At 43.8% G+C, this 24,123-nt stretch overlaps 1 protein-coding gene across 1 annotated transcript; it reads right to left on the bottom strand.

The window, feature by feature from the left end:
• Positions 1-653: 653 nt before the first annotated feature.
• On the bottom strand, positions 654-24,018 carry ACAA2 (acetyl-CoA acyltransferase 2). Its single transcript, XM_008148345.3, has 10 exons — positions 23,909-24,018; positions 18,180-18,346; positions 15,976-16,104; positions 13,526-13,642; positions 12,029-12,176; positions 9,959-10,134; positions 9,338-9,467; positions 6,151-6,221; positions 2,034-2,188; positions 654-1,054 (listed from the first exon to the last, which is right to left on the bottom strand). The coding sequence occupies exons 1-10, from the start codon at positions 23,922-23,924 to the stop codon at positions 970-972; spliced, it is 1,194 nt and encodes a 397-aa protein (XP_008146567.2). The 5' UTR covers positions 23,925-24,018; the 3' UTR covers positions 654-969.
• Positions 24,019-24,123: the final 105 nt, after the last annotated feature.

The raw sequence follows: 24,123 nt of genomic DNA on the forward strand, positions 1-24,123 counted from the left end.
ATACAACTTAACAAAAGGAAGATAAACAATACAATCAAAAAATGGGCAAAGGAGCTAAATAGACACTTTTCGAAAGAGGACATTCAGAAAGCCAAGAGACATATGAAAACATGCTCAAAGTCACTAATCATCAGAGAGATGCAAATCAAAACAACAATGAGGTACCATCTCACACCTGTCAGAACGGCTACCATCAACAAATCAACAAATGACAAGTGCTGGAGAGGATGTGGAGAAAAAGGAATCCCACTGATTTTTAGAGAGAGTGGAATGGAGGGGGTAAGAGGGAGAGAAACATCGATGTGAGAAAGACACATCCACTGGATGCTTTCCACATGCGCCCCGACTGGGAGTGGGAATCGAACCTGCAACTCAGGTATGTGTCCTTGACCGAGAATTGAACCCATGACCCTCCGGTACCCAGGCCGGCGCTCTAACCACTGAGCCACGCCGGCCAGGGCAAGGAGTTACTGTTTAATAGCCACATAGTTTCTATTACAAGATGAAAAAGGTTCTGGAGATGGAACAATGGGAGTGCACCTAATGCCACTGACTGTACAACTAAAAATGGCGAAGACGTAAACTTTATGTTACGTGTATTTTACCACAATTAACATTTTTAAAAATACAAGAAATGACAGGAAAGGATTAGCTGAGTTTAGGCAATATTTATTCAATTTCCTTGAGATCATAGTATCTAAGGCATAAATGGTGATTATTTGGCAAGGATACAACTCCTTTGAAGGCCTTGTATGGCTGGATTTTAGTTCATGATACATCGTATTGGTGTAAATCTGAGAGAACTTATTCTGGGCTCTAATCATGGGAAACGCATCTCTCCTCACCATCCCTTCGTGAAACTCAATCACGTGCCGTGGAGGGCGTGGCAGTTCTGCAGCTGCTCCCAAGTCCCCTGGGTCGCTGGGCCCGGCCCAGGAAGTAAGAGTGGGCATGGCGGGTGCCGTGCTCTCAGGCCATGCTCTCAATGATGACTGCGATGCCCTGGCCACCTCCAATGCACGCCGACCCAACGCCGTATTTCCCACCTCGGCGCCTAAGGAAGAAAGCAGTGGCTGAAATCTCCTCAAATAAAGAATCAACGAAGTGAATTAGATAATTAATTAAATAGAATTACTGATGGTCACATATGTATTAGTCATTCGCATTCAGATCATAGTCTCAATGTTTTCCTCACTCCTTAATATTAGTTTATAGTCACAACAGGAGAAAGAATTAGGAAAACTGAATGTTTTTGTTTGTTTTTTTAAAGTAGTGGTAGCAAGCTGGGGATGTGGGTCTCTCATCCACAGCATGGGGTTTGTTAAAATTGTCAAGAATAAGGCCTACTTCTAGAGATTCAAGTGAAATTTAGAAGTCTATGAGAGGGTGAAACTGGTTACTCTGCCTGGGAACGCTGGTAACCCAGGACAAAAATAAGTACAACACACCCAAAACAGGATGACATGGGAAACCATAAGAATCTTAGAAGAAGCCATACAGAGGCATCCTTTGTCAGACTGCATATGTCTGCATAGGAGATATGACAGCCTGGGCAGCGTATGTTCACGAACTCCCAAAGTACAGTGTGCAGGCTGGCCTGACAAATTAAGCGGCAGCGTATTGTGCTGACCGGCTGCTGGCCCGCAGGCTCAGTAGGTTTCGCATGGACAGATCTACGAAGGCCAGGCGGAGGTGACTGGAGGCGAATACAGTGTGGAAAGCACTGACGGTCAACCTGGTGCCTTCACCTGCTAACATCTGGATGAGGGCTTTCCAGAACTACTCCTGGAAACAGGGAGCTGCGGATGCAGGCTGACTACCCCTCAGAGTGCCAAGAGCAGAGCCGCTAACAAGTCAATGGACTCATCTCTAAGGTCAGCTGAAAAGGGTTCCCATGTAACTTGTTCCTGGTCAGAAGCAGTGCAAGGGGGATCTGAGGAAGAATGAAAATGTTGGGGTGTTCTGGGGAAACCTAAATCCATGCATGTCTACAAAAGAGGCAAATCTGAAATGCACCGATTTCTAGCAAATACCTTAATTCGTGAACCAAGTGTGCGGTAATTCTTGATCCAGATGCTCCCAATGGGTGACCCAAAGCAATGGCTCCTCCATTCATATTGGTTTTACTTGGGTCAAGACCTAAACTCCTCTCAACAGCCAAGTACTGGGAAGCAAAAGCTTCATTCACCTTCAAAATAATGGAAGGGAAGGGGAGAGACAGAGAGAAACATCACTGTGAGAGAGAGACCTTGATTGGTTGCCTCCAGCACGAGCCCCAACCAGGGCTGGAGATCGAGCCTGCAGCCATGCCCTTGAGAATCGAACCCGGGACCCTGCTCTATCCACTGAGCCAAACCAGCTATGGCCACAAAATACTTTTTAACTGAGAATTGTTTAGTACTCTTGATAGGTAATTTTGCTTGTTTTTTGTTTTTTCTATTTAAATTATCTTGCAAGGTTGTTTTAATTTATTTTTAGTTGTTCTTTGTAAAGATATCAGGTTTGAAAATGGAACTTTCAGTCAGTCAAATGCATCCCTTGGAAAAAGGAAGTCCTCAGTAATATTATAAGTGAAACCAGAGACAATGGGATACTGTAGAGCCCATAGGTTCTGGAGCTAGACAGACTATCTAACTCTTGGCTGTATGCATGTTCTTTGAACTCTCTTGACACTCAAATTTCCTCAGTAGTAAAATGTGACTGTAGTATCATCCTAAGGTTATTGTCACGGTTAAGTTAAATCATAGGTATTAGTGTCTAGTGTATTACCTGACACATGGCAAGCACTATAAAATGCTTGCCATTATTATTATTACTCCCCAGTGTTATTACCCATACTTCCAAGAAGAGACTGATAGAAAATTAAGAATAAACCTTCAGAGCCAGATACATAAGAGGAATGGTTACTACGTCAAAATGTGGTAGAACAGAAAAGTGTCATATTGTATCACACTTTATGAGGCTGGCTATGAGAATGACCTTACTTCAAGTTTTTAAGCACTATATTTTCATATGATCTTAGCTAGGGAATTTTACAGATAAGAAAAGTGACTTTAAGAAAGGTAATGTGTGTGGGGGGGGGCAATGGTAAGATATGTACACATATAATACCTCAATAAAAAAAAATGTCAAAAAAAAAATCTTGTTGAAAAACACACCTACAGAAACATCCAGAATATAACTTGACCAACTATCTGGGCATCCCATAGCCCAATCAAGTTGGCACATAAAAGTAATCACACTGGCATTCACAGACATTTTACAGCATGTCTTCATTAAACTGTGATAAGCTTCACTATGTGGTAGGCACTGTGCTAGGTGCTTTCACATTATTGCACATGTAATAAAGATTAAAACTTCAGAGTCATAAAAAAAAAAAAAAGGTAATGTGTGGGGGTAAGGGGGAGAGATCAACCAAAGGACTTGTATGCATGCATATAAGCATAACCAATGGACACAGACACCAGGGGGGTGAGGGCATGAGCAGGGGGTGGAGGGGGGGAAAAGGGGGATAAGGGCACATATGTAATACCTTAATTAACGAAGAAAAAGAAAGGTCATGTGTCCAGAGTTGGGATCAAAATTGAATCTTGTGTTCTTTCCTACTATATTTTATTCTCTCTCAAGATGGTGCTCTATTTGTTCTTAGATTCAACATTACTTTTCCATTTTATACAGTCCTGCTCAGGGAGGTACTAAGAGTCCTAGAATATGTTGTGAAACTAGGCTTTTGAACCTAAGAAAAAACCACCACATAATCATCAAATGTTCCAAAGACAATCATAGCAGGGTGTTAAGAGCTATGTCCTTGAGTACTTACACACCTACTAGAGGCCCAGTGCACGAATTCATGCACAGGTAGGGTCCCATTGGGCCGATCGGGGCCTGTCTCACCCAGTCCTGATCAGGCTGATCAGGGGCCGGGAGTCTGGCCAGCCACGGGAGGTTGGCTATGGGAGCGCACTGACCACCAGGGGGTAGCTCCTGCATTGAGCATCTGCCCCCTGGTAGTTAGTGCACATCATAGCGACTAGTCAACCTGTCATCGGTTGATCAGTTGTAAAGGTCGCTTAGGCTTTTATATATAGACTAAAGGCCCGGTGCACAAAATTCGTGCACGGAGGGGGGTTGTCCCTCAGCCCAGCCTGTACCCTCTCCAATCTGGGACATCCCTCTCACAATCCAGGACTGCTGGCTCCCAACTGCTTGCCTGCCTGTCTTCCTGATTGCCCCTAACTGCTTCTGCCTGCCAGCCTGATCACCCCCTAACCACTCTGCTGCCAGCCTGTTTGCCCCCAACTTCCCTCCTCTGCCGGCCTGGTCACCCCTAACTGCCCTCTCCTGCAGGGTTGATCACCTCCAACTACCCTCCCTTGCAGGCTTGGTCCCTCTCAAATGCCCTCCCTTGTAGGCCAGGTGCCTCCCAACTGCCCTCTCCTGCTGGCCATCTTGTGGTGGCCATCCTGTGTCCACATGGGGGCAGGATCTTTGACCACATGGGGGCAGCTATATTGTGTGTTGCAGTGATGATCAATCTGCATATTACTCTTTTATTAGATAGGATACAGGCCTGGTACAGGGGTTCGGGGCCAGCTGGTTTGCCCTGAAGGGTGTCCCTGATCAGGGTGGGGTTCCCTTGGGGCGTGGGGCGGCCTGAGCAAGGGGCCTGTGGTGGTTTGCAGGCGGGCCACGCCCCCTGGCAACGAAAGTGGAGGCCCTGGTATCTGGAATTTACTTTCCTTCTACAATTGAAACTTTGTAGCCTGGAGCAGAGCCAAGCCTGGGGCTCCCTCCGAGGCCCAAGGCCCACAGCCATTTGTGTTGGGATTATAATTGAAACTTTGTTGCCTTAAGCTGGTGAGCCCAGCCAGGGTGTGTGGAAAGCTTTGCTTCTCCTATTGCCGGCGGCAACCCTGGCCTGCTCTCTCAAGCTCCATTCTGCCGCCATTTGTTCGAATTTGTTTACCTTCTATAATTGAAACTTTGTAGCTTGAGTGGAGGCTTAGGCCTGGCAAGGGCAGGCGGAAAGCTTGGCTTCCTGTTACCTAGGAAACCTTGCTCTCTGTGGCTGTAGCCATCTTGGTTTGGGTTAATTTGCATACTCGCTCTGATTGGATGGTGGGCGTGGCTTGTGGGCGTGGCTTGTGGGTGTGTCGGAGGTATGGTCAATTTGCATATTTGTCTATTATTAGATAGGATATAAATGACAATGAATAGCTTTGCAGAGCTGATATATTTCAATAGAGTTTTAGGTATGAAATCTAAAATCAGAAATTTAGTGGTACCTATCTGCTGATACAAATATGGTAAGTAAGCAGCCCCTGGGAGGCTCCGAACTGTTGATTATTGCCTTTTGGGTGAGAGATTACCACAGAGGAAATCACACAGAGGGAAAAGGCCCATACACTACCAATTTAAATATTGAGACTTTCTTTGTTCTATTAATTATTTACCAACTCAAGCAGAGAGTCATACTTAATTATTTAAAAATTTCAAATATTCCCCAAATGTAGAATGTACACAATCCATATTTAAGTATTTTCTTCTTTTAATTGTGCTAAATACTTAAGATGCCTTTGTTCTAAATTAACAAATTAACATTAAAAAAAATCAATAAATCAGTAAGTTTACAGAATTTTTAGTTTTTCTAAAAACTGTGATAGGTACATCCCAAAGCAAGCCACAACTAAAAGCCAAGATAAATTTTGGGGAGGGGAGGATGTCTTAACTTGGGGGGAGGACAAGAAACTTCTAGATTTGGCACCAGATATTGTTTTACTATTAGGTCAATTCTCTATTTGTATTTTTCACTTTAATCCATAAAATGGGGTTAAAGTTACTTATTTCTCCTTCACTTTACATAAAAATCACTTCGATTCAGCAAGCACATAACAGTCTAAAATGTAATGAAGTCATAAGGTCCTAATATTTTTCCAGGAATTTAATTATTCAAATATAAATGAAACATTTTAATCAGGTAAGGAAAAGTACCAACATAAGCCATGTAATGAAAGTAACACTTACTTAGATGTACATCATTTGGAAAGGCTAACAGTACTAAGACAGAAAGAGCTATAAAATGCCAAACTGAAGCCCTTTATGCTCTAGAAGTTGGTGGGTGAGTCATGTTGAAAACAGTAGAATACTTACCTCTACCATATCCATGTCCTTAAGACTCAGCCCTGCTCTCTTCAGTGCCCCAGTGATAGCAGAGACAGGACCTATATTAGCACAAAATCAATTTCATCTTATATTTATTTATGCATCAAATTTTTCCATCTTTACTAAACAGGTAAATAATATGACAGCTGGTAGTAGCCACAAATCTTGCTACCTTGAAAGCACATGATTAAATGATGTAACAATAAAGAAACAAAAAGTGAGACCTGCATTCATTGCAGTGTTATTTACAATAGCCAAGATCTGGAAGCATCCTGGCCAGCATTGCTCAGTGGTTAGAGCTTCGGCTTGCACACCTAAGGGTCAAGGGTTCAATTCCGGGTCAAGATCATGTACCTGGGTTGCCTGTTTGCCCTTGGTCTGGGTGCATGAGGGCGGCAACTAGTCTATGTGTCTCCCTCACATCGATGTTTCTCTCTCTCTCCCTACCTTCCATTCTCTCTGAAAAGCAATGGAAAAAATATCCTCAGATGAGGATTAACAAAACAAAAGATCTGGAAGCAGTTGAAGAGTGGATAAAAAGCTGAGGTACATTCACACAGTGGCTTTCCCCCTTCTGTCTGGGTCTGCAGCCACTCGGCAGGGTACCGGATTGCTATGTGTTGAATAATTGCATAATGAAGGAACAATTATTCTTAGACTGACGAATCCATCCCGATACTCGATTATCTATTCTCCCTGCTTATTAACCCAGTGTTCTTCATGTGGGTACCCGTGTGATTCTATACTGCCACTGAGAGAAGGACTGTCTGGGGACATCTGACACTGTGGGACACCTGGCATGCACAGCTTCGGTCAAGCCGAGGGAAAAGAATATTCCTTCCACAATGCATTCCTGTACTAAGAGGGAAATCCCAGGCCCTGGAATAGAAGGAAGGCCAACTACATTTTCTTTGCTTACTCCCTATGTTAATGTGTCAGAACCTGTTAAATGAGGCTAACCTGAAAAACAACGATAAAATAACTACTTACGCTTATCAGATAAATCTGACTGATCATCAAAACCATCTAGGTGCAATGGGTGAATTTTAATGACCATCTGCTGTTGGGAACCACTGCTCTAGATACTGAAGTGATAAATGCCATAATGATACACAGATATTTAATTTTTCAAGCTACCTTTCATCTCTTTGACAAAGTTATGTTTTGCTGATAGCAGGTAGATGAAAGCTAATACGCTTTAAGGCTATAGGAGAAAAAGGTTGACTTTTTAACAGATGTTTACAGAGTCTGCAGTTTTTGGTGACATAATTTGCAACCCAGTGAAAGATGACGAGGTCTGGACATGCCAGCCTGCTTTCTTAGAAATTCTGTGCAGGACACAGCAGCAAATGTGTTGGGTATTAACTTAGGCCCGAATCAGCCTAAGCGGCGTTGTCTGAGTAGGACCTGGAGGCTCACACACTGAAGGATCTTTGAGAAGGCAGCTCAGCAGCAAGGCATCCCCTTTCTATCTGGGGACCTACTTCAAAAACCCATTTAGTGAAAAATGGCCTAATTCATGAAAAAAATCTTTGGGCCTATCAAGAATCTGAATCTAAACCCTAGGGCAGGCTTCTCCTTGGGGTGTGAGGGTAGAGATGGAATAGATCAGAACCTCTGGGCACCAGTTTTATTTTTGTGAGGTATCTAACTGGCTCCATTTCCCTAGAGAATGATGACAGGAACTATTAAAATTCAGCAGCAGATGTGAGGGCAACCTGGCTGCAACATCTGTCCCCCACTGATCGCCAGGGTCGATCTGGCTGGCTAGGCGGGCCCCCTCCTCCCTCACTGCTCCATGTGGTCCCTCCCGAGGCTGTGCACTTGGCCGAGGAGGACGACCTTCCCTGATAGAGGGGACCATCCTTTAGTCAAGGGTAGACGCGTAGCGGCGCTCCCCTGCTGGAACCTCCAAACAAGCTCTCAAGGTCCGTTTCCCAGACCAGACACATCCAGGAGGCGCTGCGGGTGGCAGTCTGCCTTTCTTTCTTTCTTTCTTTTGGTTAATCCTCACCTGAGGACATTTTTTCCATTGCATTTTAGAGAGAGTGGAAGAAAGGAGGGAGGGAAGGAGAGAGAGAAACAGCGACGTGAGGGCGACACATCGACTGGTGACCTCCTGCACGTAGAGGGCTAGGGATGCAACCTGCAACCCATGTACCTGCCCTTGATCGGGAATCGATCCACAACCCTTCGATGCAAGGGCTGAAGAGCTAACCACCAAGAACCACCGGCCAGGGCAGCAGCCTGCCTTACTTAAAAAAAAAAAAAAAAAATCATAAAATAAATAAAAAATAAAATTCAGCATCATCTGTGATTCCTAGGAGTGCATTCAGCAAAAAGCTTTTTGTTCTATTTCTAATTCATATTTTTCAGCTAAGACCATACATGCTTGTTGGGAGTTATAAATGTCCTCCTGCCAGTGCTTTGCCAATTGAGATATACTGTTTATAATTCTTCATTTTCCCAGCAAGCCTCAGCGGAGACAGGTGTTACTCTGACTTCCTGAGACAACACACGGCTTTCTCATTCACACTATTGCGTGTGGACATTAATGACCACACGCAATACACCTGACAGGGTGTTCATCCGCCCAGCCTTCTCTATATTGCCCCAGGATTTCCCCATCTCACTTTTAAAAAATCTTGTCAGTACCTTGTAATTCTTCTCTATAATTTTCTGTCTGTTAATCTTTTGCACTCGGATGTCGAGTGTGACTCGACACGGTTAGCATCGGTAGCAGCTCGTATGTCGAATAGTATTGAATGTATCAATAATTTGAAATATAAAAAAATCCAAATAAATAAGTTTGTATGAAAAGAAACTCCAGTTTTTTATTCTACTGCTATGCTTTGTAAAATCTGGGGTATTTAATAAATTAAATCCCGAGTAGAATAAAGGAATCGAGAAAAAAGCAAGCGAGTGCAAAAGGTTAATTTTAAATAATTCAAATGGACAAGAAGACATGATTACTGCCCACAAGGAGTTTACATGGTCTTGGTTTTCCTACTGAGACTAACACCGTTTTTCATAAAGATTGGTTGTTTAAAAGACTGATTATCAATCTCTTTTCCACAAGGGACCTTGATTTGGCTACTGTTTCTGGAATGAGAATGACAAAGAAGACTTAGCTCCAGAAATAGAGCAGAACCAGTGCATATAACTACAAACTTACCAATCCCCATGATAGAGGGGTCACAGCCAGACGCAAAGTAGCCCACAACTCGTGCCAGTGGTGTGAAGTTATGTTTTTTAACAGCATCCTCACTAGCTATGATGACAACTCCAGCACCATCAGATACCCCCTTGGAAACAAAAACAGAAGATTAACCAGAGGGTACAGAATCCAGTTAATCAACGTGAAGCAGTACTATGAGGATTATGGCATTACATAGGAATTCGTGCCATCATTTGTACTAGTGGTGGATTAAAGCGATTGTTTTAGGCACAGAATACAAATGAAAAGAATGCCAAGGAAAAGCCTATAGCCAGATGCAGGTAGATATAAGGAGAAATCTGATGAATTGTGTATGAGAAAGAAAAAAAATATGAAAACTAAAATAATAAACCAGGTAGATTTCCTTCTAACATTCTGAAAAGACTATGAAATGAAAACTATACAAGGGCACTTACGGAAAATATTTTGAACTACAAAAACCCAAATTAATAGAATATGAACTTGATTAGTTTAAGCTACATAACTAAATATTAGCATGAAAAGTATCTGAAAGATACTGCATGATTATTTTGCATCAAAAATTGGGAAGAATTCAAGAATATCTGTGATGCGACCTACTGATGCGTTCCCTGCAGTAACGGTTCCTTCCTTCTTGAACACGGGCGGGAGTTTATTTAACTGTTCCAGGGTTGTTTGGGGCCGGGCATGCTCATCGACCTGCATGGTCTGTTTTCCTTTCCTGGTCTTCACCTCAATTGGCTCCATCTCAGTATTAAAGTAGCCAGCATCATTAGCTGAAAGCGTTGAAGGAATATAAGAATGGGGGAAAAGAAAAGAAACTAAGTCAAACATATCCTTCAGTTTAATTTCTGGTCTCCCCTTTCCTCACAGCCTACTTTCATATGAGCCTTTATTACTTACATAACTTACCTTGCCTATTGGAGGATTTAATATACTATCATGTTTCTATGCAGATGCATTCTGCACCTTTTAAAATTTTAATTTTCTTTTTTTACTACGGATTTTTTCTTTACAAGGTGCTGCTAAATCTTAGCAGTATTGGTTAGCTACACATGTAATGACACCACATGGATGGAATGCCCTTTAAAAATATTCTCTGGGTGAGATAAGAAGTAATGCAAGAATTACCACGTTGTACAATAATGTATTATACACCTAAAAGTTTTAAAGGGCAGATTTCATGTTGTGTTCCTAGCACAATGAGAAAATAAGTTACCAAGTTGCCTATGTCACCGAGTAATCTATGCCTGAAATTTAATGACAAGCAACCTGAAGAAGTTCTAAGTAAAACAGTTTACGACCTCCGCTGACTAAAGTGGACTATAGCAATCCAAAGCCTCAAAAATAGGTATGGCAGGAATCTTACTTCTGATAATATTTTACAACAGGCTAAGCGTTTCCCTTAGCTGGTTTTCATAACCACTCTATCAGGGAAATAGAGAAAGCAAGTATTTTTTATCGCTATCATTAGAGATACATATTTATCTCTGTTTTACAGATGCTCAGTGAATAAATGACTTGACTGAGGTTGGGTAACATGTATGTGGCAAAACTAGAAACAGAACTAATAACCCTTGACCTCTAGACCAATAGCCTTCCATTTTACATGTGTAACTAGGAACTCAGAGGATGACTCGAGGGCCTCAGCTCCACCCAATATCCCTCTAAAATGCCAAGATGGACTTTATCCTTCCTATGCCAAGTAAATATTTAATGCCCTAAATAAGAGTTTCCGTTTGCTTATAAGAGTTTAATTTTAAAATCTTTCTCAGAAGACTAATAGATTTCTTCAGCTCCCCACACTGAGAAAAGAACTGTCTGTCGCTGTTGGACCTGGTGGAAGAGCAGTGTGCAGTGTTCCCTGGGGCACCGTTCTCAGTCTCCCAGGCAGGTGCGATGATTCTCAGTTAGCACAAAAGGATACCCAATGGGTCTTTTCCAAACACATCATCCCCTCCTTGGGAATATAACATGACTTATGGCGGAGGACATACTCTGTCCCAGGAGCCCCAGTGAGCCATCATCTCTAATAGTGTATCATAGCTCTCCGAGTGTTCTACTGGCAACAGTACCGGTATGGGCAGGGCCAATTAACAGAACCACTTTTTAAGTAGTATGAATGTATTTCCAAAGAGACATTCCCAGTTAATTTTGCAATCATTAATCAAGTATCTAAATCATCTGAAAACAAAGGAATGATAAGAATGTAACTTTCAAAAGATATAATTTTAAACTAATATTATTATATGAACATTATCTGAAACGATAAAAATCCTTCCTAGTTTTTAAAAATTGAGGTATAACAGACATAAAACATTATACTAGTTTCAGGTATATAACATAATAATTCGATATTTGTATATATAGCCAAATGATCGTCACCATAAGTCTAGTTAACATCTATCACAAGGAGGAAGTTACAAATTTCTTTTCTTGTGATGAGAACTTTTAAGATCTCTCTTAACAACTATCAAATATGCAACACAGTATTACTAACCACAGTCACCATGCAGTGCATTGTATACCCAGAACTTAGTTATTTGATAACGGAAAGTTTTATTTGTTGACTCCCATTTCATCCATCTCACTAAACCCCCTCTCCCCTTCCCCCCGCCCCCCGCCATAGTTTTCTTTCTGAGAATATGTAGAATACCCTGTTTCACTGACCGGCTTTCCACCTCTGCTGGGACTGCAGGGCGTATTTGTCACAGTCTTCTCTGCTTATATTATGTTGTGAAGCAAGATTCTCTGCAGTGAGTCCCATGGGGAGTTTGACATGCTGATCGGTTAATCCTGCCCACAAAGTATCTTCCAGCTATTAAAATACATTAATAATGAAGTGATTTGTTAAAGCATGTCTTTCAAAGTAATATACTGAAATTTCTTTAAATTTAAGCAATTAAGAGTTCCAATAAATAAAAGTAAAATTAGATTTTCTGATAGCATTACTGTTACTAAATTATTTGTATTCAATTCCGAGGATTTTAAAAAACATTCAATGACATAATAAAATGACACATTCTCCTCTCTCTCTAAACGTGGGGCTCTGAAGAGAGCCAGCAATGCTACATGTGCAGGGTGAGAACACAGGAAGTTATTCCACAATCAAAACCCCTCAAAGTTACATTCTGTAGGAAACCTAACACTGAGTCCTTATGCACGCCCCCTACTGGGGATCGAGCCCAAGACCTGGGCATGTGTTCTGACCAGGAATCAAACCGTGACCTCCTGGTTCATAGGTCGACTCTGAACCACTGAGCCACACTGCCCAGGCTCTGATCTATCTTTCCAAAGGTTTTCTCAAATACGTTTGGGGTGTATAAAACTAGCTCATCTTTTCTAAGTCTTATTCCTTTCAACTTTCAAAACGGCCAGGTGAGAAACTGATGAACAGTGTAAATCAATCGTTATAACTGAAAAAATGCTAAAAATGTAAAATGTCATTAGCCCTTTCATATGGGAAGGACAGCATACTATCCATCCTTCTTTATCACTCCTATCATTCTCGTGTTGTGTACTCTCATTCAAAGAGAATGTTTTCTGTGATGAAGAAGAGATCTATTCAATGGAGACTGCTCCAGAAAGAAAACTCCCATGAATCATGGTAAAGATTTAATTACTTGGTTTGCTAATGACTCAGCAGACATTAATTCAACCTTTGCCTATCTTTTTGATCTGCTTCCTCCCTTCTTCCATTTCTCCCAATGTTCATTCCACTACCAGAGGTGCGCTAAGATAAAGTCTAATTTTACGTGGATTAAAATGTTAAAACTAGCCCGGCCTCGTGGCTCAGTGGTTGTGTTGACCTGTGAACCAGGAGGTCACGGTTCGATTCCCTGAGAGGGCGTATGCCCGGGTTGCGGGCTCAAACCCCAGTGTGCGGCGTGCAGGAAGCAGCCCATCAATGATTCTCTCTCATCATTGATGTTTCTATCTCTCCCTCCCTCTCCCTTCCGCTCTGAAATCAAGAAAAAAAAATGTTTTTAAAAATGTGTCAAAACTAACAACCAAACAGAGTTTTGAAATAGTTTACAAAATTCATATAATTTATGTCTTGCCAATCCCCTATTAATAAAACTGGTTTCAGAATTAGTTTTCTCTCTCACCAAATGGTGATATTAAATTATTAGCAGAACAGACTGAGAAATAATTTTTAATTTTAACCTTGAGATCTGCTCCCAACTTGGTTCCAAAACGTATGTTTCTGGCACAGTAGGGAGCCTGGCTCATGCTTTCGGTTCCTCCACACAAAACAACTTCAGCAGCTTTAACACAAATTTCCTATTTAAAAACAAACAAACAAACAAAACCCTTGTATTATGACGGAAGTGCATATTAAAAAGTATGTGTTAAGCAGTAAACTAATATTCAGTCTAATAAGTAACTATCATAGCTTACAGTGTTTCAAAAGGAAATACTTCCAAAGTAATTTTAAAGCAAATGCTAAAGTATCCATTCCCAAAGTACATGGTGGGAAGGGGAGAACTACAGTCTTCAATCATTTGTGCACAGGTAACAAATCCTACCCACTTTCTGGTGAGGAATGGTAATTCTTAACTCAATACAAATCTTTAAAATCAGCAGAGATATTGTCTGGTTCAACTGTACAGATTACCAGCAGATAATAAGGAATAAACCCTTTAAAAAGGCAAAAGCAAGATTTATCCTATTTATTCTGGATGACTCTGAGGGAGACCACAGATTTACAAGAACCAAGTTAACCTAGGAGACTCGTACAAAGGGCCCATTTCATTCTTTCAACTCTTTCCACTGTTTGCATTTCTCAGGAAAGAAGCAAATCACAAGCTTCCAAGAGCCTGACGTTTGAAATGATTGCTAGGAAAATCAGGACCACTAAGATACATTGCTATAGAAAATTATTCGTGACAAAACCGTGTTATTTATTTTATTTTGTAATAAAATGAAGAGAAGTAAAATTGGATTTCACTGTATGCCTTTTTCCTGTGCTTAAAGGGAACAAATCTATTTGCCCAATCATCCCTTACACTGACCTCTCTTAATAAGCATCTATCTAATAATAGGATAATATGCAAACTGGTCGGGACACCGTCACGTAACGACCGATCAGCAGGCTGCATCCCCGCCCCCTGCTCAGGCAGCTTCGAGGCCTGGGGTAAGTAGAATAGGGTACAATAGGAGGTGATAAGAAAGGAGAGGGAGAGAAAGGCAGGCCTGCATGCAGACAGGCTGAGAGGAGAAACAGAAATACAGAAAGGGAACAAGAAAAAGGTGCAGGAATGAATGGAAAAGGAAGGAAACGTGGGGCTGCACGTGGGAGGGGGTGGCGACCATGCGGGGGCAGAGCAAGTGTGCCTGGTGAGGTGCAGGGAGCAGGTGGCCCGGAGCGGGGAGCCCCGCCCAGGTGCGGGAGGAGGGCGGTGGCCCCCGGCGCCAGCTGTTGGCGGAGGCGCCCGCGAGCCCCAGGACGGAGGGGTGGACAGTCCGAGGCCTTCCAGGTGGAGGAACTCCTGCTTCGCAGCAGCAGCGCCCAGGCCGCGCAGGCCTCGGCCACCCTCGCTGGGCCGGGCGCCCCATGCTGGGAGGGGAGGCACAGCTTAGCTGGGGCGGAGTCGGACACTAAGGAGGGTACCGCTTTCATCCCTGAGGGCTGGACCCCGAAGACACTGGCCAGGGTTAGGTTGGTGGCATGTTAAGTGTACTTTGTTGGCTAGAAGTTGGGGCGTCCCAGGCAGGGAATGGGAGGAGGATGGCGGTGGGGAGGCCGGGGAAGGAGGGCGGCGAAGGCCTGGCCGGGGCTGGGGGCTAATGGCCCCCAAACGGAAGCTTTAATATCAAAGTGTGCTCAGGCGGGGCTGGAAGCAGGTCCCAGAGAGGAAAGGGAAGGTTTAAAAGAGAGACCAGTGAACATGGCGGGGGGGTGGGGGGGTGGGGTGTGTGTTAATAACAGGGAAGGAAGGAGGGAGGCAGGGTTCAGGCTCACAAGGGAAAGGTGAATGGGGGGGTGGAGGAAGGAGTAAGAAGGAGACAGACACAGGGAAAGAAGGGAGAGAACGGAGGAGGGAGGGAGGTAGAGGGGCCTCGGGAGGTTCAAAGGGAGGGAGGGAAAGAAAGCAGGAAAGAGAAGGATGCTAAAATGGGGTGAGGCCAGGAAAATAGTTAAATAAAAAAGAAGAAACAGAATGTGAGAGTGAGGGGAGTTTAAAAGGAGGAGTTAGTAAGAAAATTAAGTACAGGGTGATTTTTTTAAAATGTAGTCGGACATCCCCTGAGGGCTCCTGGACTGTGAATGGGCACAGGCTTGGCTGAGGCCGCCCCCCCCCCACCACCACCATGCACGAATTTTGTGCACTGGGCCTCTAGTCCTATATAATAAAAGGCTAATATGCAAATTGTCCCCTCCATTGGGAGTTCAACCAGGGGCTGGGGTTGGCCATCCAACCACCCACAGCCCCTCCCCCTGGCTGGTCAGGCCCAATGGGCCCCAATCAGGGCGGGCCAGCTGGACCCCACCTGTGCACAAATTCGTGCCCTGGGCCTCTAGTTATAAAAACCTACAGTGTTATATTAAATGGGGCATTTTCTCTAATAACTTTTAACATATTTCAGAGAATTAAATATAACATTGGCCATACCTGACATCCACTCACAACGGACTGGAAGCCAGAGCCACAGAGCCTGTTCAGAGTGAGAGCTGGGGTCTCTTTTGGGACGCCCACCCGCAAGCCAACATGCCTTGCCAAGTACGCAGCATCCGAGGAACTCTGGAACACAGGGAGAAGGAAAGCACTTCCTTATAAATCCAGAAATTAAGGACAAAGGATTTTCCAAAGTATATGGAATGTTGGCAACCTGTCAAAAATTATAAACTACATGGCTCTAAGGTAGGACACAACACATACAGCTCCAGCTTATTTCATATAATACACGTGTTTATGATTTAAATAAAAACAAAGCACAAGAATAATGATGCTGGCAATTCAGATATGGATTCCTTTAAGTAAAAAAGTGAAAGTTTTTGACTTAATAAGGAAAGAAAAAAAACTGCATGCTGAAGTTGCTAAGACCTACAGTAAGAACAAATCTATGCATGAAACTGCCTAATTGATAAATTGGACTTTATCATAGGTATGCATGTGTAAGAAAAATACATAGTATATGTATATAGGCCTTGGTACTACCTGTGGTTTCAGGTATCCACTGAGGGTTTTGGAACGTATACCCTGGGAATAACATGGGGTCACTGTACTTGTTTATTTTTATTGAATTCATTGGGATAATGTTAATAAAATTATATAGGGTTCAGGTGTACAATTCTATGATATATCATCTGTATGTTGTATTCACCATCCCAAGTCATGTCTCTTTCATGTTTCTACTCTCCCCTACCTCCTCCTACCCCCGTTTCCCTCTGTTAATCAACATACTGTTGTCTGTCTAGGAGGTTTTTGTTTGTTTTTTACTTAACCCCTTCACCTTTTTCACCCAGCCCCCCTACCTCCTCCCCTCTAACGGCTGACTGTTCTCTATATTGAGAGTCTGTTTCTATTTTGTTTGACAGTTTATTTTGTTCATTAGTGATACCGAGGCTGAGATCTGGTGACTTAGGGAGGGGAGAGATGAACAACTGGTTAGGAGAGTAAGAGGTGCTTCCCAAACTTAAAAATGCATACAGGGCATTTTGTTAAAATGTGGGTTCTCAACCCATAGGTCTAGGACTGCATGGAATTCTTAATTTCTAAACATTTCCCTAGTGACACAATGTGCTGGTCCAAGGACCACACTTTGAGTATGAAGGAAAAGAAATAACTTTAAAAACACACAATAATAACAACAGCAATTACTGTGGAGAAAGCTAAAGCAAAATTGATAAAATGTGAAGAACTGGCCCATCCAGCCCTAGCCGGTTTGGCTTAGTGGATAGAGCGTCGGCCTGTGGACTGAAGGGTCCCAGGGTTCAATTCTGGTCAAGGGCACATACCTCGGTTGCAGGCTCCCTCCCTGACCTGAGCCCTGGTCAGGGCTCGTGCAGGAGGCAACTAATCAATGTGTCTCTCTCACATTGATGTTTCTCTCTGTCTTTCCCTCTCTCTAAAAATCAATGGAAAAATATCTGGAGTGAGGATTAAAAAAATAAATAAAATTGGCCATCCAGGTAAAAAGGCTTTGTGGTACTCACTGTCCTATTTTTAATTTATTTTTTAATCCTTACTTGTGGATAGTTTTATTGATTTTAGAGAGAGAGGAAGGGCAAAGGAGAGAGAGAAACATTGATCCATTGCCTCCCATATGTGCTCCGACTGGGGATCAAACCCTCAACCTGGGTATGTGCCCTGATCAGGAATCGAACCCACAACCCTTTGGTGCACGGGATGATGCTCTAACCAACTAAGCCACATGGGCTAGGGCTGTCCTATTTTTTTTTTTTTTAACTTTTTTGCCTGGGTTTGCTATACTCCTTAAGTGGGTAGGAGAGAGAACCCATTAACTTCAAATAAGTCAAGGAAATTAATATATTTAGAAGCAATATATCAAAACATTTTGTTCTACACCTAAAACTAATACGATGTTATAAGTCAATTATATCTCAATACAACTGGAAAAACACACACCCAAAAACCAAGAAGCAATGAAATGTATCCCAAATTAGGTAGATATATAGTTTCCAGAATGTATGCTCCTTTGAGTTATGCATGTCGTTGCTTCTGGAGTCAAGAGGATTACTCAAATTGTAAATACCTTCCACCATGGACTGATTCGCCATTATGACATGTTCAAGGAATTATTTTTAGAAACTGATGAAGCAACAGGAATGAAGACCATCCTCTGGCCGACTAACCTGCATGACGTTGCCCACAATGACACTGTCAATAGTCTCAGGGGGCACTTTGCCTGCCGCCAAGGCACCCCTGGCAGCAAATTCAGTCAGGTCGGTGGCTGTGAAGTCTTTCAGAAGGCCTCCGTAAGCCCCGAAGGGCGTCCGCTTAGCAGCCACGATGAACACACCTACGGCAACAAGAGAGATCTGTAAGCAATCACAGATTAGCCAGTGTCCTTCGGCATGCTTTAAGTAATCTCACTGCGAAATATTGTAAATTATTGTAAATTTCAATTAGATAACTGAAAACCTTTGCACACACGGAGTCTTCCCCAAACTATCTGAGCACTCGTTTCCACCTCTTGTCAAGAAACCATGGACTGCCCTGGCCAGGTGGCTCATATGGTTGGAGCGTCCTTCTATGCACCAAAAAGTTGCGGGTTTGATCCCCAGTCAGGGCACATACCTAGGTTTCAGGTTCGATCCCCGGCTGGGGCGAGTTCAGGAGGCAACCAATTGATGTTTTTCTCTCACATTGATGTTTCTCTTTCTCTCCTTTCCTCTCCAAAAAAATCAATGGAAACATGTCCTTAGGTGAGGATAAAAAAAAAAAAGAAAGCATGGAACTTTTAATGATGGATCTGTGTCTAGATATTGACCTGTACTTGAGACCATTCAAACACTGTGCTACTATTGGTATCTAAGTATAGTCCCCCTGTTTTATGCTAGTGATCTCTTTCCATGGAACAAACTAACCCTGCACTAAAACAAAAACACCTCAGCTTCTCCTTTCATTCCAGTTGAGAAATTTACAGTCTAAAAGAGGAACAACATATAACTATAACTTAGAAGAGATCCAGTTCTTTACAAATACAATATTCAGATATTTATAAAAGGCTGCCAATATTAGTTTGGTGTGTTGTGGAGACAGTAAAAAGTTCAGTGGTTACCAGAGGGTAGGAGGGAGGAAGGAGGGATGAGTAGGTGGAGCACAAGTAAAACTACTCTTTATTTACTTATTTTTAAAACATATTTTTATTGACTTCAGAGAGGAAGGGAGAGGGAAGAGAGAAATAGAAACATCAGTGATGAGAGATAATAATTGATCAGCTGCCTCCTGCATACCCCACACTGGGGATTAAGCCCACAACTGGGCATGTGCCCTGACTGGGATCGAGCCGTGACCTCCTGGTTCTTAGGTCGATGCTCAACCACTGAGCCACACTGGCTGGGCGAAACTACTCTTTATGATACTGTAATGGTAGATACATGTCATTATATACATTTGTCAAAACCCAAAACCAAAAAGTGAACCTTAATGTAAACTATGGTCTTCAGTTAATAAGAGTGTCAGTATTTGCTCATCGGTTGTAACCCATGTACCACACTAATGGTGAGGTGAATGATTCTGGTTCAAGTGACTGAGGCAGACCCGTATAACCTGAAGGGTATGTTCCTGCAGAGGTAAGTGGGCCCATTAAGCTGTTTATTGCTTTGGAGAACACAGCTCTTACTAAGCCCACGCCACACGGCAGCAAGCCACCTGTGCTAGCCCAGCACTTTTGCTATCAATCTCCTGTGTTAGCTCACAAGCCACTCGTGTTAGCTCCTGGCTCTGGCTTCCAGCCACCTGTGTAAGCTCGTGCCACTGGGCTATATATAACAAGCCCCATTCCTTTCCTGGTGTAAAGATCTACCATTTCACTACTAAGACGTGGCCTGTCGGTAAGTTACCTTCAACTAGATGTAATTTTGGAGTTGTCAGCCTCTTTCTGAGGTCTTTTGACCTTGGGAAGTTTTCCCAAAACTAATGCAAGATGTTAATAATAGGAGATACTGGGATGGAATGAGGGAGGTATATGACCATTGATTTATCAGAAATAATGAAGGCTAATTCATGTGTCTTCATAAGTTTCCTTTCATGAGTTTCTCCCTGTACTTCATACCTAAGAGAGCATTTTTGTCTGGGGAAGTACTACTAATGGTGAAGTATGAGACACTAACGAAAGAGTGTATGTGGAAAATAAGAACAAAAGCAAGAACTTTCCCTTTAGTTAATTATACCACTTCTGTTTACTTGTGCTTCCAGACTGCACAGGTTATCTTGAGTAAGGCTAACATTGAAATACAATTGTTTTGAATGGGAAAATGGTATCCTATAAAACAAAAGCCTAATATGCTAAGTGTCAGGTCAGCCAGTTGGCCGTTAAACCAATCAAAGCATAAATTGCTAATGATATGCTAAGGCTGCTCAACTGCCCGCTATGATGTGCACTGACCACCAGGGGGCAGATGCTCCAACTGGTAGGTTAGCTTGCTGCTGGGGTCCAGCCAATTGGGACAGAGCAAGACAGGCCAGACAGGCCCTGGAGCCCTCCCTCAGTACCTCCCTGGCTGGCCAACCTCCCACATCCCTCCCCGGCCCTGATTGTGCACCGTTGGGGGTCCCTCAGCCTGGCCTGAGCCCTCTCAAAATCTGGGATCCTTTGGGAGATGTCAGAGAGCCAGTTTCAGCCCGATAGCAGAATGAACGGTCGCTATGACACACACTGACCACCAGGGGGCAGACGCTCAACGCAGGAGCTGCCCCCTGGTGGTCAGTGCGCTCCCACAGGGGGAGTGCTGCTCAGCCAGAAGCCGGGCTCATGGCTGGCAAGAGCAGTGACAATGGCCGTGACAGGAGCCTCTCCCATCTCTGTGGCAGCACTAAGGATATCCGGCTGACAGCTTAGGCCCACTCCCCACAGGCCTAAGCCATCAGTCAGACATCCCCTGAGGGCTCCAGGACTGCGAGAGGGCACAGGCTGGGCTGAGGGACCTCCACCCCCCAAGTGCATGAATTTCATGCACCGGGCCTCTAGTTAAATATATTTTTAAAATAAACTGGGATGTGTAGGTATAAAGACTAGACAATTTAAAGTATTTTTCCTTATAATTTCATAAACTGGACAGCATGTCAATAATTATTTGATCTGATGCCAATGTTATGTAGCTGTTAAAAGGTCTAAAATGTAATAGTCTTTAACACCGAGCTACAATCTTGTTTATTTTTAAAGGCCCTGAAAATTCAGAAGCTAACTATTTCCAAAAACTGAAAGACAGTGAAAAGACATTAATCTAGAGTGCAGTGAGTCAGAAACAAGGTGGTTGAAGTGACTGGAGAGAAAAAACACGACAAGAGAAACAGGAATTCTGCTGCTTTTTTTAAAAAAATATTTTATCACATTGTTAGATAACACTGACTTGTCATTAAGCAACTGCAGACAGCAACTAAGACAAATGAAGAAAAACTGCTACTTACTGCATCCATTTCAGTTTCAGGATTAAAGTAATCTGGCAGCACCGCCTGACTGCCTTGCTACACAAACAACCCAACAAAGCTACTGAGCAGGAAGAACTCATATTTGTTGGGTGCAACTCTCCTGCCAAACACTGGGATGGGTGTTAGTAAAACCTGGGGGATGGATTCTTATTGACAGAAACCTGATAAATTAATGCTCACATTCAACTGTGTCCTTTTCCCTACAATAATCAGTCACATGTTCTCTTATCCACTAGTCCTCCAAGCAACCCGAGAGAAGTGCACATCTATAATGTATTCCTACTAGCCAATGACAGTTGGTACATGAACCTTAGCACGTTAAGCGCCCAGCCTGTTTTGTCTTCCAGGAGGAAAGTATAGTGTCAGACACCGGTGACTGACATGGCGCTTAACGTGTTAAGGCTTGGGTTGTGGTCACAGCCACTAATTATCTGTGTCATTGTAAACAAGCTATTTTACTTTCCTGGAATCAATGTCTTCATCTGTAAAACAGGGAAATGGGTGAAACTATGATCCCTAGCTCTAATACCGTAGTACTCTATCACAAACTTAATACATTTTATGTACTTCCTTAATACAGGTATTGATGTCATTCTTTTCCCCTACTGGGTTCACAGTTTTCATCAAATTACCAGAGGGGTCTGTATTATACAAAAAGGCTAAGAAACCACATATATACAGTGTTAAACACAAATCATAAAAAGATTTTCCTTTTGAAATGAAGCTTTTAAGTGAACTGGGTTTTTTGAACACCTTGTCCAGGAAAAAACAAACACGTGCAGTTTTATTAATTAAATGTAGTCAATTCAGAACTGGAAAGAGCACTGGCAAGTTAAAGCCAATTGCAGGAAGAGGATAACACTACGTGTGGCCTCGGGATACCTATTTTTCACTTGAACTGTTCACATGCCATTTCCGCTCTTCTGAGCTCCAAATCCCCTTATCCGACTGCCTACCCGACATCTCCCCTTGAGTGCCAAGTTTTCTCTTCCAGCTTTCCTCACTGGGTAAGTGCTACCATCATGAATACAAGACTTCAAACCGGAAACCTAGTCACTGCTGACATGTCCTTCTCATTGACCGGCCATCTATCACCCAGTTCTATCTAATCCATCTCCAAGTCTATCAACTCATCCCTCCCTCTTCTCCAATTCTTCCCCTCCCCCACTCCCCCACCCTACCCCCAGCTAGGGTCCAAACCATCATTTGTTGTGGCCTGGACCGATGGCTAAGATTCTTTTATTATTGTTGTAGTTTCGTTAATCCTCACCTGAGGATACTTTTCTCATTTTTTAGAGAGTGGAAAGGAGGGAGGAGAGAAACTTCCATTTGAGAGACACGCCAAGCAGCCCGCACCTGCCCCTATCAGTGCCCAAGTACGTGCCCTAGACCAGGAATTGAACCCACGACCCTACCGTGCTCAGGCTGACTCTCTAACCACCAAGCCACGCCGGCCAGGGCTCCAATAGATTCTTGAATGTTCTTAAATTCTGGTTGCTACACAGACAGTTTTATAACCCTGACAACATCTGGGCAGAGTGGAAATCAGGTCCTGTCATTCCCCTACCAGAAAGGTTTTCTCTTGCCGTCCACTAAATTCAGAAAAAAACACACAAAAAAACCCATCTCCAGGCCTCACCGAGCCCATAGGGCTCTGACCACAAGAACGTGGGTTCTTAGATCCTGCCCAGCGCTTTCCTGTGGGCCTTGATCTAAAGTGTTCTACCCGAATGTTCTTTAAAGCACTCGTACAATAAGGATAAACGTCCATATCCTTAAAACGAGAATTCCATTGGTTGTGAGCACTGGTTAGGAAAGGGAACGGACATCACCTCTTTAAGACGTTGATAACCCTAGAATGTATGTATTTAGTGACTGCACTTTCTCGGAGACACTCAAGGGAAAGGGAATAGGACAGGTCCTCCAACAGAACGCCAGCAAGCATTGGGGGGAGCAGGTCACTCAGGCAGAAATTCCCTGGCGACTCTGGGAGAACTCCCCGCGGGCCCTGCCCCCCCCCCCCCCCCCCCCAATCCGAGGCAGCCTTGCTCATCTGCGCGGCGCCCCTGCGTCCCAGGGTGCCTCGGGTGCGTGGCGCCGCTGGTTTCCAACAGCTGAACTTGAACTAGGTGGGTCACCGCGGCACGAGGGAGGGGCATGGCCTCCAAGGTCAGGAGCCCGCGAGCCGTGGTCCCCACTCTCACACGCCAATTGCACGCAGTCGCTCCAGGAGGCTTACAAGCGCTTTCTCCTGAACCCAAACCATCCTTTGCGGGGGACGCTGCTGTTTTTTTTTTAAGTCTCCTTTTTTGGTGTTGGGACTAAGCTGTAAACCCAGGACCCCCGACTCCCCGCCGAGACCGGACGCGAACCCTGGCCTGAGGAGGGCAAGCCCGCCAGCGGGCGAGGAGAGCGGGGCGCGGCTCACCTCGGAGAAGGGCCATGGCGACGGCGAGGGACAGGCAGCGCAGGGGTTCTCCTCCGGCGACGCGAAGGGGCCGCCGCCAGCACCCAGACCTTAAGGGCGGGGGGCGGGGCCCGAGAGGCCACGCCCCTCATGGCCACGCCCCCTGCCCTTTCCCCTACTTCCGAACCCGCGCTCGCCCCCGCCCGCTGAGCGCCTCTCCCCTCCGGCGTGACGCT

Source organism: Eptesicus fuscus, chromosome 12 (assembly GCF_027574615.1).
Source record: "Eptesicus fuscus isolate TK198812 chromosome 12, DD_ASM_mEF_20220401, whole genome shotgun sequence".
NCBI lineage: Eukaryota > Metazoa > Chordata > Mammalia > Chiroptera > Vespertilionidae > Eptesicus > Eptesicus fuscus.